The sequence below is a fragment of the Mycteria americana genome, chromosome 7 (assembly GCF_035582795.1).
Source record: "Mycteria americana isolate JAX WOST 10 ecotype Jacksonville Zoo and Gardens chromosome 7, USCA_MyAme_1.0, whole genome shotgun sequence".
Classification (NCBI taxonomy): Eukaryota; Metazoa; Chordata; class Aves; order Ciconiiformes; family Ciconiidae; genus Mycteria; species Mycteria americana.
In genome coordinates this window covers 37,549,722-37,565,212 of record NC_134371.1, presented here as the reverse complement: position 1 = coordinate 37,565,212, position 15,491 = coordinate 37,549,722, and the positions used below count along the sequence as shown (strand labels likewise).

The following is a 15,491-nucleotide window of genomic DNA, read 5'->3' as shown; positions in this document are numbered from 1 at the left end:
GCTGGGTGTGGAGGATCCCTAATTCCTTGCAAAGACGTTGGGACCTGCAAGCATATGAGTTACCTTGGAAAATAAAACCAGCGGCCACCTGGAGCAACAAGGTATGGCGTGAGAGTCCTTTTCATAAAGGACATCTACCTGCTGCAGATTGCAAATGCCTAACCTGTGGGTTACTCACTGACTTGCATTGCGGGTCTGGCCTGATCTGTGGTCAGGCAGAAAGCAATTCTGAGGAGCAGGCATTTGTGTGTGTTGCTGGGCAGTGTTGAGAGGGGATTGTGTAGCTTTTGTGCTTGCTTTTGTTGACGATATCCCTGATTATAGAACTGACGAGAGAGCAAGAATGATGTTACGTTGGGCAGAGGCAGTTTTAATTTGAGCAGCACTTGTGGCCCCAGGCTACGGAGGGGAACCCACGAAAGCAAAGTTGGGTCAGAGCATGTCATCCTTTCATTTATTTCCCCAATCTCTGCCCCATTTAATTCTAGCCCTTACTGGCATAGTAAGGTCTTTTACTTTCCCCCAAACCAGTTTGCAGCTGTATTTTCCATTAAGACCTGGGCTCTTACTGGAGGCCAGTAACGGGGCAGCTTTAGCACCTGCTGAGCCAGCCAGCTCCTGGGTTTTGATGTTCAGGAGGCAATGCTGTTGAATTTGTAGAGCGACTGCATCCTAGATTGGAAATCGTGTTGCTCCGTCCTGCTCCCAACACTGCTACGTGTGGGCTGGAGACGGAGGAGACGCTGTTAATCCTCAGCTTTCCTGTTGTGCAAGTGAAAAGGTGAGTGTATTTGAGAGGGGACAGTGTGAAGTGGGGCAGTTTCTTCCAACTTGTGCCTGTTTGGGAATGGGGGGTGACAGGGCTTGGGGCAGATGGGAACATTTTGCTGAGCTACAAGATACTAAAGTGAGATTTACAGATACCTTAGATGATCGCATTTTTATTTGAACTCTTGAAAGTTTGGGGTTTTTTTTTTTCATGGTATGAGCAGTTACTTTTCTATTGGCAAGAACTGAAGGCATCTGGCACTTGCGTGGGGTAGGTGGTCGAACTTTCCCTTGTCAGATTGAACTTTAAAACCTCTTTCAAACTAAACATTGCTTTTTTCCTGCTCTTTGCTTAACCTTCTGCAGCCGGTCATCAGCCTTTGGCCTCAGCATCCTACTCTCCTCCCACCCTCCCCTGCTTTCATCTCAGCTCTGCTTGAGCACAGAAACCTAGTGGGGAAACTGCTTTGGACTGGTTTGGGCTCAAGAAAGACTGCCTGTCCTCTTAACAATTTGCATTTACATCCTAAAAGCAGAAGGCTGGAGGTACAGGGGCAGGTAAGAGAAACCGATTCCACTAATATTTCATTATTAATTAACTCCTTGTCACAGGTTCATTTCCCTTTGTAGGAGCCTGTGAATTTTAGTTGCTGCCGGAGTGGTTTTTTCACTCTGGGCATGGGCCCGAGGAGCCATTTCAAGAGGGCCCTCCCATCCCAGCTCGCAGGAAGGCTCGCTTCTGTACAAGCTCACTAATGTGTCATGCTTGACCTTTATCCCCAACCTGTAGCAATGCTTCATGGTGTGGAGAGCAATTCATAAGGTCAGGTTGTCCTGAGTAATCGCTGATCTCTTGCCTGGCTGTAAAAGAGCACTGCTGATTTGCTTTGCACCCCATTTTTGGGGTGTGGGGGGACAGCGAAGGCTTTTCTTCTCAAGAGCCTAAGTCGATCTCAGAATGGTTTGAGCTACTTAACGTTTGCTGGGCTCTTTAGCACGCATGGTGCACGGGTGCTGTGGGTCATTCGCGCCGCCGTGGGTAGCACCGGTAGGTTCAGTAGGGTGGTTGCTGGACAACGAGCTGTGGGTCTGCAAGCCTAGTTAGTCGTCCTTTCAGGCAGCGATGAGAAACAGTGGGATGGAAATGTCCTGCGCTGGCTGGAGCCCAGCTGTGTTGCACAGCAGGCATGGGATGGGGGGATGTTTCTGTACACTTGCCTGGAGCCTTCTGATTTTGAGCTGAATCAGCAACTTGTTTCTTGGCTTTCTACACTTCTTACAGGGGTGAAGCAGAGGAAAAGAGCCCTTCCTAATTTTTACATTTTTCCTTGCCAGTAACCCCTTTCAGGCAGTGATGTTGTGGTAATACGTTTGGGATCCTTCCGGGATGAAAGCAGTTGACATATGGAGTGTGTGGCAGCGTTGCAGGGGACAAGGGAGTGTCAAAGAGCTGTGGAGGGAGAAAGAGTGCTTTTTGGCCAAGTGCTACGGCGAAGAGCTGGCCTAAGAAATAGCAAGGGCTCTTGCTCTAAAGGGCAGCTGTCGCCTCTCAGGGTGGTAGTTCACCACAAGCCTCACATCTCCCCTCTTGCAGGAAATGCTGTGTACATAGACTGGGTATGTCAGGGGCTGAGCCGGCCTTAGTGGCTGATAAATTTGATTTAAGGCATTAGTATGAAGTCCTGTATCTCCTCTAAGTTGATGGATTCAGGACTTTACTGTGAAGTAGAAACAGGGAGTGTTTCCCATTTAATCAGGACCGGATGAAGACGAGGTGCTTTCCCCACTCTTGTGCTTTGGGTTTTAAATGTGAGATTAGCAGCACTTTGTGTGATGGCAGGCACCACGATCTGCCTTTATCTTGACAGAAGCAAGCAGTTGTGCTTGTACAGGCAGGTCAGCACACGCTTGTGGACCTGCCTTTCCCTGGAGGTGAGCGGAGCGACGGGGCAGGGTCTGCAGCAAGGTTGTCCTTTCCGTGGAGGGACCAGCCGCAGGCACGTCAGTGCTGCTGGAGCCAGCGAGAATTAAGCATAGGCGAGGGAGGGCTGCAGGCAGGCAGCAAAGGGTCGCTCTGGTCCTGGCCCTGGGGCTGCGGAGCACAGAAGTATGCCTGGCTTGTTGCTGGCTGATTTTTCCTGTAGGAGGGAAAGGTTCAGAAGAGCCGTGCTTCCTGGAGTACTTTCAATTGTCTGAATAGTTTTCCTTTCTCTTGCCCTCCTGCCCTGGGTGGTGTTTTTTGTTTCTGTATTTGGTTGACTTCCCTCCCCTTTTAGATTTTTTTGCCCTTTGTGGTGTTGCATCTATCCTAAACCTTTTGAAAGATAATCTGTTTGTTGTTATCAGCAAGATGAGCGGCTGTGGCCTGAGCAAGTACGTCTTGTTTTGCCCGTTTTCTTGCGGTACTTGTTGCTATGCTATTAGCGTATGCTAGAGAGGCCCCCTTAGGGCTCAATATGGTCTTGGTGCCAAATGAGGTAATTTCTGCTTTTTGCAGAGGAACTGGAGCTGAGATGAAGTTATTGCCCAAGAGCCCAGGGAGGAGGTTGTGAAAGAACTCAGAGGTCTCCTGCATCCCAGATCGGCCCTTGAGCTGCTCCCATTGTCCTCTACACCAGGTGCTGGCCCACCAGGGCTGGCAAGACCACAGACACGGCGATCACCAGTGCTAAATGCAGCTGATCTTTAATTTAGTTACTTGGGACGCAGTACTTGGTAGCTGCAGCAGTGAGTATGCGGGGGCAGGCAGAGACCTTCCCAAGTTAGGTATCTCTGAAAAAGTCTTCCACGGCGAGCAAGTCCTGGGCGGGCTGCCAGCCCTTTCCAGTAGTTGTTTCCCGAGCTGTTGTGACTGCAGTCCATGAGCTTCCTCCCATGGGGTGTGTGAACAAACCCAACACAGAGTCACATAAAGGGCATCTCAAAACCGCAGTGCACAGGAAATCTTGTGTGCCACTTGATCGGCCCTAGGATGGTTGATGAGGCCTTGCTGCCAGAGCTGATGGGGTGTGCAGATCCCCTGCTTTAGCAAAGGCGGAAAATATAAATTATTTCTGCCTTGCTGGGAGATTTTCAGAGACCTGCTTTTGCTGGAACATGGTTATTAACATTAGCCTACCCTCCTCAGGTACCAGGGACAGTCAGTTTGCATTGAGGTGTTGTGAACTTTGGACAGGAATAGCTGTGATGCACCAGCTGCACCATACACACTTATGAAATACGCCTTTTGGGGATTAAAGATGCTCAATGCACGGAGGGACCAACTCCCCTGGAAACCTCTTCCTTATCACCTCTCTTCTCTGCTGTAGCCTTTCCTGCATCAGTAACTTAAATAGTGTAGAGCTGAGGTGAGCCTGAAAGCACAGGCAGTAATTGAAGGGGACAGAGGAGCTCAGGTGGAGGGACAAAAGAGACCAGGAAAACTAAGAGATTCCCCGGGGAAAAGGGGAAGGAAACAGTCAAAAATATTTTGTCTAAGGCCAACTGGTCTGCGCAGCTTGGGGTACCTGGGGGCTCTCCCCATGAGGAAGACAGGTAGGATCTGTACAGAACCATAAATGCACCTGGACTGCAGGCTGGGGCAACCGAGGGGCTTTGGCGGCTCTGTGCTGGCTCCTGTCGCAGGCAGGCCTGGGGAAACGCCGCGCAGGCAGGGTCCTTTCGCTGGCCAATGGAGCGGGCTCAGAAGTTCAATCCATACGTTTTTGTACAAACGTGTCAGGGTTGAGCCTGCTGCTTAAAAAGAGGGCACCCAGGGCTCTAGGAAAGCAGAGTGTATTGTTTCTAAAAGCGGTGTGTGCTCAGAGGCACGCTTGTCCTGCTGGTGGTGGTGTCTGTCCTGATTTATCCCGCAGCTGTGGGACAAAAGGACGATTGGAGAGGACCGTGGGGCTCCTGTCACTCTGATGTGGGCTGAAACAGGGCCCGCGGGCTGTGGCAGCAGCGTGGGTTTTCTGGGCAGGCGAGTGTGTATAAGCTCTCTCTTTCTGGTTCCAGGACAATGCATCTTTTTGTGGTGTGTCTCTTCAGTGTCTGGGGTCTGGCTGCCCCTGAGCACTATGTTGTGGAAGACATCTGCACTGCAAAGCCACGTGACATCCCAGTGAATCCCATCTGCATCTATCGCAACCCTGAGAAGAAGCTCCAGGAGGGCGAGGGGCAAGAGCCAGGGAAGGGCAAGCTCCCGGAGTCTACTAACCCCCGGGTCTGGGAGCTGTCGAAGGCCAACTCGCGCTTTGCTGTTGTCTTCTACAAGTACCTGGCTGACTCCAAGGACGATAGGGAAAACATCTTCATGTCGCCCCTCAGCATTTCTACAGCCTTTGCCATGACCAAGCTCGGAGCTTGTGGTAGCACCCTCCAGCAGCTCATGGAGGTCGGTGGCATTTCCTCAGCCTTTTTCTGTAGCTGTCACCAGGGTTTGAAAGACAGCAAAGGTGATAGTGGCTGACTGCTGCTAAAGGGCTCTCTGGGTCAGGATGGCTCCTTGGTTTGGGAAGGGAGACCTTTATTTAAACAAGCCGCTGGGAAGGACATACACAGGCTGCTTGTCTCTGGATTTGTTTAGATCCCAGCTATTTCCTCTGACTCCCTATTTGGATGCAGCATTCAGGATAGATTTCCTGGGTTTGAGAGGTTAGTTTTCATCTGGAGGAAAGGAAGCCCATTTGGGAGATGAGGGAAGGGAACGCGAACAGTTTGTTTCTTGCAGATTGGGCAAGCAATGTAGCTGAGCAGGTAGCTAAGCCTCTTCTTATGCAAAAAGCAGGAAAAGTCATGATATCAAGTCCCATTGGGAGATGCTCTTTTTCACATTCCCTCTGTTTCCCTTGGGACAAAAATAAGACACATGGGACACCCTGCAGTCCACCTGGCTTCCAGGGCTCTGCCACCCTGCAGGAGCACAGGAACATCAGTTACTTCTGGGGGCCCTCCCTGTAATAAGCGTAAGAGCAGTCCGAGCGCTCAGCCAGGACTAAACAGCTTCTGTCTGCTTGTTTTGGGCAGCATTACAGCAGCACAGTAAGGGCCTGAGCTTCCCAGGCAGGGGAGCCTGTACGCAGGAGCCTCTCCCCTCTAGCCGTGGCTCCTAAACTCGGAGGGGGGAGCTCTGGTCCTGGACTGAGAAGTAATCCTGAGTTGTGGCTCTTCCATGGGACCAATTAACTCCCTGCCTGTCCAAGCACCCTTATCACTGTCGGACCCACTCGCCTGACCATTGCGAGCGCGCTCGTCTGCCATGTGGGGTTTGGTACTGCCCGTACCTTCCTCACAGATGGGAGACTACAGCCCAGAGGGGCCTTTCTCCCTGCAGTGAGGAGGTGCGAATCAAACTGTTCCACTTGTCCCCGCTGCCGCTGTCCTTTACAGATACTGCCTGTGGAGTAAGTAATGTTGGGGTCTCCTGCTGTTATCCACGTGGTCTGGGCAGAGCAGAGCAGTGGACCGCATCTCCAAAATCTTCACTCATGCCTTCCCCTCTGGGCAGCCCTTCCCACTGGAAGGGGACCCTTCTCTCACTGAGCCACCCAGGATGCAGAGCTGCGCTCCTAATCCCTCCTTTTCCAGACAAAAGGGCCAGTAATACCACCTTTGCCTCATAGGAAACAGTGCCAGGGATCCTGGATGTTCGCATGGAGCAATGTGCTATGTGATTTTTTCTGTGCCTTAAAGCCCTGAGGTTGGATAGTAGTAGACAAATCATAACTGTCCTTCCAGCTGGCAGCTAGGAGCAGGTAAGAAAAAATTCACTGTGCTGCAGAAATCTACCCTCAAAACAATTGCTACGTATTCCCATTCCCTGCAAAAATCGATAACGTACCAGAATTACTCAACAGGCCATGAGAATTGCTCTAGGAAGGAGCAGCCTTTGGCATCATCACAGGAGGGTTTAGCACAAATCTTGTGAGTCCTCCTGCGACCCACACTGACCTGAGAGCTGCTTCCAGGCCCATCAGCATGATGCTCATCTTATGTGAGGCTCTCGCTGGGGTGTGGTAGAGGGTTTGTGAACACTGTGCATAAACTATGTTAATTTTAACAGCACTGGGGAAAGCCTTGTGGTTCATATGCCAAGCTAGAATCTGTTCCTTGACAGGGGTCTGCGCGCACAGAGAAAAACATCTCCAAGACCTTAGCATGTCTTCTGCACAACCACCTAAAGGTTCTAGCTAAGTCGTGCCCACATTTGAGACAGGCACATACAAACTGATGCCTCTTCCCCTGAAAGCTGGGGCAACGAAAGAGGGTGGGGAACAGAGGCAGAGAAAGAGGCAGATCCAGGCAGGTGCCCTGCCACTAGCTCTAGGGTAGGAACTTCAGCGAGCAAGAGCTGGAGTCCTCTTGGGTAAGATGCTGGGTCAAAGACAGTCAGAAGCCAGGACCAGTCAAAGGCAGAGTATGGAGAGCAAGGAAGCCAGGGTTAGAAAGAGGAGCAGTACCTCTGCCTGCTGAGCAGTGTTTAATCCTGCATTTTGGACTCCAAACCAGGGTCTCGGGCTAGTGATGTGTTGCTTTTATGTAGATTTGGGTTCCAAATTAAACATGGAGGGTGAAGCTCTGAGGGCCTGCAAATTTCTTGGCTCCATGATTTAGGCTGTTGAGCAGCAGGCAAAGGCTGCATCACCACTTGCTGTGGGGCCTGGGAGCTGTGGGAGTACAAGAACCTGCTCATGGATTCCTTCTTGCTGTTTGGCTCCTCCAGGTCTTTCGGTTTGACACCATTTCGGAGAAGACATCTGATCAGATCCACTTCTTCTTTGCCAAGCTGAACTGCCGGCTTTACAAGAAAGCCAACAAATCCTCAGAGCTGGTATCAGCCAACCGCCTCTTTGGGGAGAAATCTTTGGTCTTTAATGAGACTTACCAGAACATTAGTGAAATAGTTTATGGAGCAAAACTCTGGCCCTTGAACTTCAAAGTGAGTTTGAGCCGCTCGGGATTTCTCCTTGGTTTGTTGGGGATTTTTCCTCCCTGTCCTTCTGCTTTTGCTGCATCCTCATCTTTTGCCTGCAGGGAGTGCCATGCTCTGGGCGTTCGGGACATCAGTGAAGGCAGGAGGGAATATGGGATGCAGCTCCTCCTGTCCCAGCTCACCTTAACCACAGTCGCTTCCCCACTCATTTCTAAATGTTGCAGCACTACGCTGGGACCAGTGTCCTTGCTGAGCCCACACCCTGTTAATGTCTCCTGCAGAAGGGATACAAAGAGGTGTTTAAAGCCCTTGACTTAACGTTTTTTGGTCTCTTCCTTCAGGATAAACCAGAACTTTCCAGGAAGATCATTAATGAGTGGGTGGCTAATAAGACAGAGAAGCGCATTACAGAAGTGATCCCAGAAAAAGGTATTGATGATCTCACTGTCTTGGTCCTGGTCAACACCATTTATTTTAAGGTATGGCTAACAAAACTGGGGGAGCAACCCATTTCCCTGGGGGAAAACACGATGCTCATGTTTGTCTCTGTCCTCCCCCTCTCCCTTTTAGGGGCACTGGAAATCGCAGTTCCCGGCTCCAAACACAAAACTGGATTTATTTCATAAAGCCAATGGTGGTACCTGCCAAGTCCCAATTATGTACCAAGAGTCCAAATTCCACCATGCATTCATCCCCCAGGACAAAGTCCAGGTGCTGGAGCTGCCTTACAAAGGGGATGATATCACGATGGTGCTGGTCCTGCCCAATGCTGGGACGACGTTGGTGGAGGTGGAGCGAGACCTGACATCGGAGAAGCTGCGGGAGTGGATAGACGCCATGACAGAGGTGTCTCTCTCTGTCTACCTCCCTCGCTTCCGCATCGAGGACAGCTTCAGTGTCAAGGAGAAGCTGAGAAAAATGGGGCTGGAAGATCTCTTCAGTCCAGAAAACGCTAGGCTCCCAGGTCAGATGTGGAGATGGGGTTGTGCAGGGTGGAGGTGAGGGGAAACGGTTCCTCCGCAGACGCAGGGCAGTAAGTGCAGCAGCACATGAGGAACAAGAACATGAAAGCATTTAGATGTTGCTGCAGTCAATGATGGACTCTGTGGTCACTCCCATCATGGACATGCAGCCCTGCTCTGCACTAAGGGCATGGGAGTTAAGCAGTCAGTTGCAGCTGGTGGAGGATATTCTTGTCTTAGTGCAGACGTGCCTTCTGCTTGAACACGGGCCATGAAAGAGCTTTCTTGAGCTGTTGTCTAAAAACATAGTTTTAACTTTCTTCATTTTGTTATTCTGGGTTTCAGGTATCATTGCAGAGGGCCGTACAGACCTGTACGTATCTGAGGCTTTCCACAAAGCCTTCCTTGAGGTAAGTCTTGTTTTGTCCCAGGAGGTGTTTTCCTCTTTGTTTTTAAAAACATGAAGCACAAACAGAAAAAAAAAAATAGCTCTGAACCCATGGTGCTGACTTCCTCAGCAATCTGGGGCTTTAGGAGGAAGCAGGAGTTTGGCACTCACCTCCGGTGGGGAGGGAGGACGAGCCCTCTACGTACTGCATAAAGCCCATATTTTAATCCCATTTTCTCTTTTGGTTGGTAGGTGAATGAAGAAGGCAGTGAGGCATCAGCTGCTACAGCTGTCACCGTCTCCGGCCGTTCCTTCCCCATGAACAGAATAATCTTCAATGCCAACAGGCCCTTCCTGCTTTTCATCCGGGAAGCCACCCTCAACACCATTATCTTCATGGGCAGAATAGCTGATCCTTGCTCCTAAAGGGGCTGTCAGGGCCTCGCTTCGCCCTTCTCCGCTTCTGGAAAAGGAGCAGTAGGGTATTGCCACGAAGCCTGGGCTGCTCCTGGGGTGGTTGGTCTTACTGTTTGGTGCGAGCTGCAGGGAGAGGCTGTATCTAGCTGGGCTGTTACCGCTCCTCTTGCTGTGTCAGGTGAGGGGGCTCAGGGGGCACCTCACCTGCTCCATCCTTCATTCAAAGGGAAGCTGAATTTTTTCCGGCACCAGTATTTTTGTGGCACCTAAGCCTGAGTCCAGCATTGCTGTCATTCTTATATCCAACCCTCCTTCCTTTCAGGCCTCAAACTGTAACTCTGATCCCTGGTACATTAAAAACCTATAGAACTGTATGTAACAAACTGATCTCTGAATGGACAGTCTTCACTAAGTCACTTCCTAGACTTATTTAAACTTTCCTCTTTCAACAAATGGGCCCTTCCCTGCACACCCCAGTCCCAGCAGAACAACCCCACGCTGGAGAGGTCAGTGGAACAGCAGCAACCAAACGGCATGTGCTGGCTGGGCCAGAAGCATCTTTACGCAGCTCTGTGTGGAACAGTTGGTAGGTGGCAGAGCTGCCGAACACCAGAGCCTACTTGCCAACAGCTCTGGCATGTCCAGCATGTTCAAGTGCTGAGCAGTCACTAGTGAAAGACGCGTGTAGCCAAGGCCATGAATTTTTCTTTTTGAGTAGTAAGATTTAAACTAGCTCCATGCTAAAAGTTAAAAGTGGGGGTGTCTATGAACTGTGACAATGCCCAGGTAAGGTAACCAATATCTGTAATGCTGTTAAAAATCTGTTATTTCACCTGCAAGTTTACTCCTAGAGCTGAGGTGTCCTGGCCTGCTGCCATGCCACATGTGTGATCTGACCTCTGGTCCACCCAAGGTGGCCACACTGCTGTAGGACCTCTGACAGGGTTGTCTTCAAGATGCAGAAGAAAATGTGGTGAGCTTTCCTCTAAGATTTCTGTATTTAGGGCAGCTCTTTAAAACAAGAAGGGCAGCGAAAGCACAGTCCTGTCCTCTTGTCAGTATGTTACAGAAGTGCTGTGTGCAGACAGCTGCTAAAACACCAGTAGATGGCACTCCCCAGTGTGCAATTCACTCTGGATTTTGTAGAACCATCTGCCTTTATAAAGGCTTCCTCTCAGCAGCAATTGCCACAGCAAGCCAAGCAATGAGGGAGTTAACTTAAGATGTGCCAGTCTGTGGAAGACCTGGTATGAGAAGATGTTTGGTCATGTCTAGGAACATCTCTGTACATGCCTGGGAATGTCTCTGTAGTTTTGGAAGGTTTTGTAGCCCTCTCTCTTCTATTCTCCAGTAGGAAGGTTTGAGCATCTGTGTTTGTGTTGCAAGTGGTGCATGGTTTGGACATGGAGAGTCACCTCCTCTGTTGTATCACGGGGCTGTAGCCATCAGTCCCCTACACACACGAGAGACCTGTAAAAGCACTTACCCTTTTTGTGCTGCCATGCTTGCCTAGAGTAGTACCTCTGAAAGAAGCTGAGTATGCAGCTACTCTAATGCAGAAGCTGGGGCCGTGGAAGAAAATGGGGAGCATTTTGGAAATCACTAAGAGTTCAGAAAGCAGCTGCTCTTCTCCCTGTCCTACTCTGGCAGTCACCGCTGTGTCTCTTGTTGCTGGATCCTATCTTCTGCTTGCTACCTTATTGTGCAGCTCCAGAAACATACCATCTCCTCCTGTAACCTCTGCCTTTGCGGTTGTGCTCCAGGCTATGAAGGTGGAAGCTGGTGAAAGAGGAGGGCTGAGGAAATGCCTGGGTCTCCCTGGCATGGCGCTGAACCAAATGCTTCACCTGCCATCGGCAGCCAGGAAAGCCCTCTTGCTGCAACAGGAATCAGGCGCTTGGCCTGCAGCAAGAGCATAGTGCTTTCTCTACCTGGTGAGACCAAAAAGGGCTGAGCCTGCAAAAGCGATGAGACAAAGCTCATTAAAAAAAAAAAAAAAAGGGGGGGGGGGGGGGGACAGAAGTCATCTAAGATGCCAGGAAAAGCAGCCTGGCACAGCCCAGCCTCTCCCATGTTGCAAAGCTTAGGGCAGCGCAGAGCTGCGTAAAGCAGGGACCAGGCTCTCGCACAACGGCTGATTTGAAATGGGCAGCAAAGAGAAAATCAAAGTCAGATCAGACCAGTCAGCTACAAGACACAGACAAGGATCTGAGTATTAAACCATTTAATTCTCAAACCACACACATGCATAATGTTCTTTTACACAGTGTTAAAAGAAAGAAGAAAATGCGATTTTTCCTTAATACAAACAGAATTTCAAGTATACATTTATAGAATTTTCAAAGATTCCTACCCAAGTTGCTAAGTTTCATTCACATTGTTCTTAAAGCTGTCCAACAAGAGCGCTTTTTGCTAAACTGCTTTCAATGCAATTGTACAGTCCCCTCTACCTTGGTTTTATTTCCCCCTTCCCCAACTCTGGTTCTCTTACCACCCTTGCCTGCCCCCCCCATCCCCCCAGCAGCACTGGCCATCCCTGTACGCCATCGGCTGCAGAGCTGGTGGCCCCTCCAAAGAGCTTCCATCTGCCAGCTCCCACTGGAAGAGGAAAAGGAAAGCGATGGTAGAGGACCAGTTTGGGAACAGCTTGTAAAATCGTTGAAGAACAGTGATATCCACAAGTCACAGGCAGCAGGCTCACACTTCAACCTACTGCAGACTAGTGTGAACACTGACTTTTTTTCTTCCTTGAAATAAGGATTGCAACCAAAAATAAAATAATAAAAAAAAAAGGAATAATTAGTACAGCAGGAAATTTCTTAACTGTGAAAGTAAGTCTTGAGTGTTAGGACACCTGTCCTAAAAAGTTTGATTTATAGGTCAACAGTTGAAGGTGACAGCACAATTTTTCTTACAAATGGTTACTCTGCAAACCAGCTCAGAGCAGAATCAATGTGGGACACACAAACTTGGATTTAAAAAAAAAAAATACTGAACTGACTAGGGCTCCATATCCACATTATGGAAAAAAACCCCCACAACCCCAGCAACAACTTTGTCGTGGCTTTGCTCATTCAACTTAGCTCAGCCCTATGCAGGCACATAGGCCATCTACTGTGTTGTATCTGGGTGTAACTTCTGACCTATTATAAACAGGGTTTAAATAGTCTTTACAGGCAAGGGTGGGTTTTTCTTGACCGATTACAAAAGTATTCTAACAGGCCGATGCATGCCAGTCCTGTTAGTGCTACAGCACGGCTGAGCTGCAACCAGGTTTGCGGTTGCGGTGGAAACTCCTGTCTGTAGTGTCGGCAGGGGCAGTGCTAGGCCAGGAGGGCTGCGGGAGCGGGAGGTAGAGCTGCGGTAGTTTTTGGGCTGCCAATGGCAGCCAAGGGTCTGGCAACTTCGCTCCCTCCTGGCCTCTGGCTGATGAGAAGCCACCCACCTGTACAGCTGTGTCAAAAGCCAGCAACAGCCATACTCATCTTACAATTTAAAGTGCATTTCTTCAGTAAAGGGTGTTTTTTTTTGTTTTTTTTTTGTTTTTTTTTTTTTTTTAAGAGGAACCTATTTAAAGTGCTGTTCTAGTTTGGAAAGGGACTCTGTTTAGAAAAAAAAATGGCACCTTTTCACATGAGAGATCTGCTCTCTGTATGTGTTTGTGTATGTGTGTATATATATATATATATATATAAATTTGCAGAGTCAGATCTGCTGACTAATGACCAACGTATAAAAGTGTTTTGTATTTTATTTTATTGCTTTTTTTACTGCTGCCTGCTCTCTTGGAGGCAGGAGGGAGATGGATTCTCCTCTTACCTTCCACACCATTAACTAATTTCCCAGTGCAGGAAGCTGAGCCCGCAGTCTCGCAGCTCTGGCAGCAGCCTTTGGCCCACGAGACAGTTCGCTATTACGCAGAATATGTGAAGTAATGAATCCACCCTGAACTGTCACAGCCCCAGAGCGAACCTGCAAGGGTCACAGCGAGAAACTGGAGGCAAAGAGGGATGATGGACCCCGAAAGGTTTCCCCCTGCTCCTGCCGGATGCCATTTTCATAGAGTCACTTTACAGAGCAGACCTGCATTTCTGAAATACGGAGGTAAGGAAAACAAATCTGTTTTAAGTGAAAGCTTTGCTGATAGAGTGTGTAGCATGGTAACCTCAGCACTCCAAGAGAGAGAGGTAGTTACTGTCCTGTGAATCTTCTGCTGCTTAATGCAACTCAATTTCTGGAGTGATTGCTCCAAAAAAAAAAAAAAAAAAAAGAAAAGGAAAAAATCCTGTGCTCTTTATTAAAAGTTATCCCAGTTAAAATCTTTCTGTTGAAGACATACTTGACTATTCCCTCTAAGAGGCTTTTATATTTTAGAAATTGATTGTCAGTTTAGTTCATTACAAAATCAAATTTGATTAGCAAATTGCTATATAAAGCCACTTACATTGTTAACCCTTGTTACAATACTCTTCCCACTGCTCTGCAAGGAAGTGCTCAATCATCAGCGTCCCTGTTTGGGGGTTATTGTTCAGCTGAACAGGGCTCTCCATCACAGCTCATCTGCTACAGCATCACCCGGTGACAGCATAGGACAGCATTTCATGCTCTGAGCAGTTTTAAAGGAAACGTTAAAAAGAGCTACCGGTGTCATATTCACAGTGTTGTACAGGAAAGACGGGGTGACGCCAGGGAAAGGAGGGGGCAGAGGGCAGCTTCGGAGACAACTGGGGCACAGCTCGTGGGAGCTTCAGCTAGTGTTTAAGATACCAGAGGCTTAGGGGAAAACTGTATCCGTGCCCTTCCCTTTTCAGACAAAAGCAGTATTTTGAATAGTTTGCTTTCATTTCTGTGAACTATCCTCTGATACAGTCTTCTCTTGTCCTTTGCTAACCCTGCCTGTAAGCGTGGGGCGCAAGATGAGGAATATGTTACCGCAAGAACATAGAGCTGGATATTATTCTCTTCCTAACTCAGCTTTCAAAAGAGCTTATTCAGAAAAGTCCCTGTTTTGCCACCAAGAAGGATGACTCTCGCACCCCTTGGCCTGTCCTTACTGTCAGCAATTTTACATACACGAACACAAAAGAAACATGCATTATTTGAATGACAACGCTCCCTTTTCACTTCAAAATATTTCTTCCAGTCACTTGCCCTGTGACAACAACGTAGCCCTGGAAGGTGTCACGCATCAGCTTTCTGCCCAGGCAAGAACTTCAGGGGAGCCGAAAGGAATTTGTTTTAAGCAAAGGGCATGACGAAATTCTGCTCTCCATCCCAAATTCACCCGCAATCCAGATTGGCTGCTTCCCCCAACAGCATAACCCTGACTTTGGAAACCTTCTAACACTTGAGAAAAGTACCTGTGCACCACCTACATAATCATTCCCTGAATCTCCCTCAGAGATCGGTTTGCCCTCAGCCTGTAAACACACACACCGGTGACAGCCTCTGCAAACAAAACCCCATCCCCATGTTTTTACGGAGCAAACTTAGGCCTAATTCACCTGGACTCTGGCCGACTGCAAGCGCCCTATGGGCAGGGGACAGCTGCAGGGGTGACAAGGCTTCACACCTCTTGTCAAAATCAAAGCTGTCAGCAGGAGAATTGCACTGTCCACCTTTTGTTAGTGTAACCTGCAGCTGCCAGCCTCCACAACAAAATGGCACCTTCCCCCTCCCCACCAGCCCTCACCTCTGCTAAGCCAAGAATTGTATTCAGTTACCAATTTACATGCAATGAAGTATTAAATAAAAGCTTCACAGTAATCCATAGAGTTTTCTTAGACATGTAAACTCTAAGAAAATAGCATCACAGGAGCACAAACTCCCATATCAAACCAATGCCCTAGACACGTAGATGAACAAATGGACCCCAGACACACCTCTCGGTCTCAAGACACAGCTTTTGAACTTGACCAAATGGGGAACCAGTGAAGTAACATCATCAGGTCAAAACTAATTTTCAAGAAGTTTCTCAGCTGTAGTTTTGTGATTCCTCCCCCTGCCCCAGACTGAGTAATTTCAATTGTACTTTTCTTCTTTT

At 48.8% G+C, this 15,491-nt stretch overlaps 1 protein-coding gene across 1 annotated transcript; it reads left to right on the top strand.

Moving 5' to 3' along the window:
- The first annotated feature begins 1,410 nt into the window (after window positions 1-1,410).
- Window positions 1,411-13,002, top strand: SERPINC1 (serpin family C member 1). The gene is made up of 6 exons (XM_075507859.1): window positions 1,411-5,143; window positions 7,472-7,687; window positions 8,023-8,160; window positions 8,252-8,645; window positions 8,989-9,053; window positions 9,284-13,002. The coding sequence occupies exons 1-6, from the start codon at window positions 4,769-4,771 to the stop codon at window positions 9,455-9,457; spliced, it is 1,362 nt and encodes a 453-aa protein (XP_075363974.1). The 5' UTR covers window positions 1,411-4,768; the 3' UTR covers window positions 9,458-13,002.
- Window positions 13,003-15,491: the final 2,489 nt, after the last annotated feature.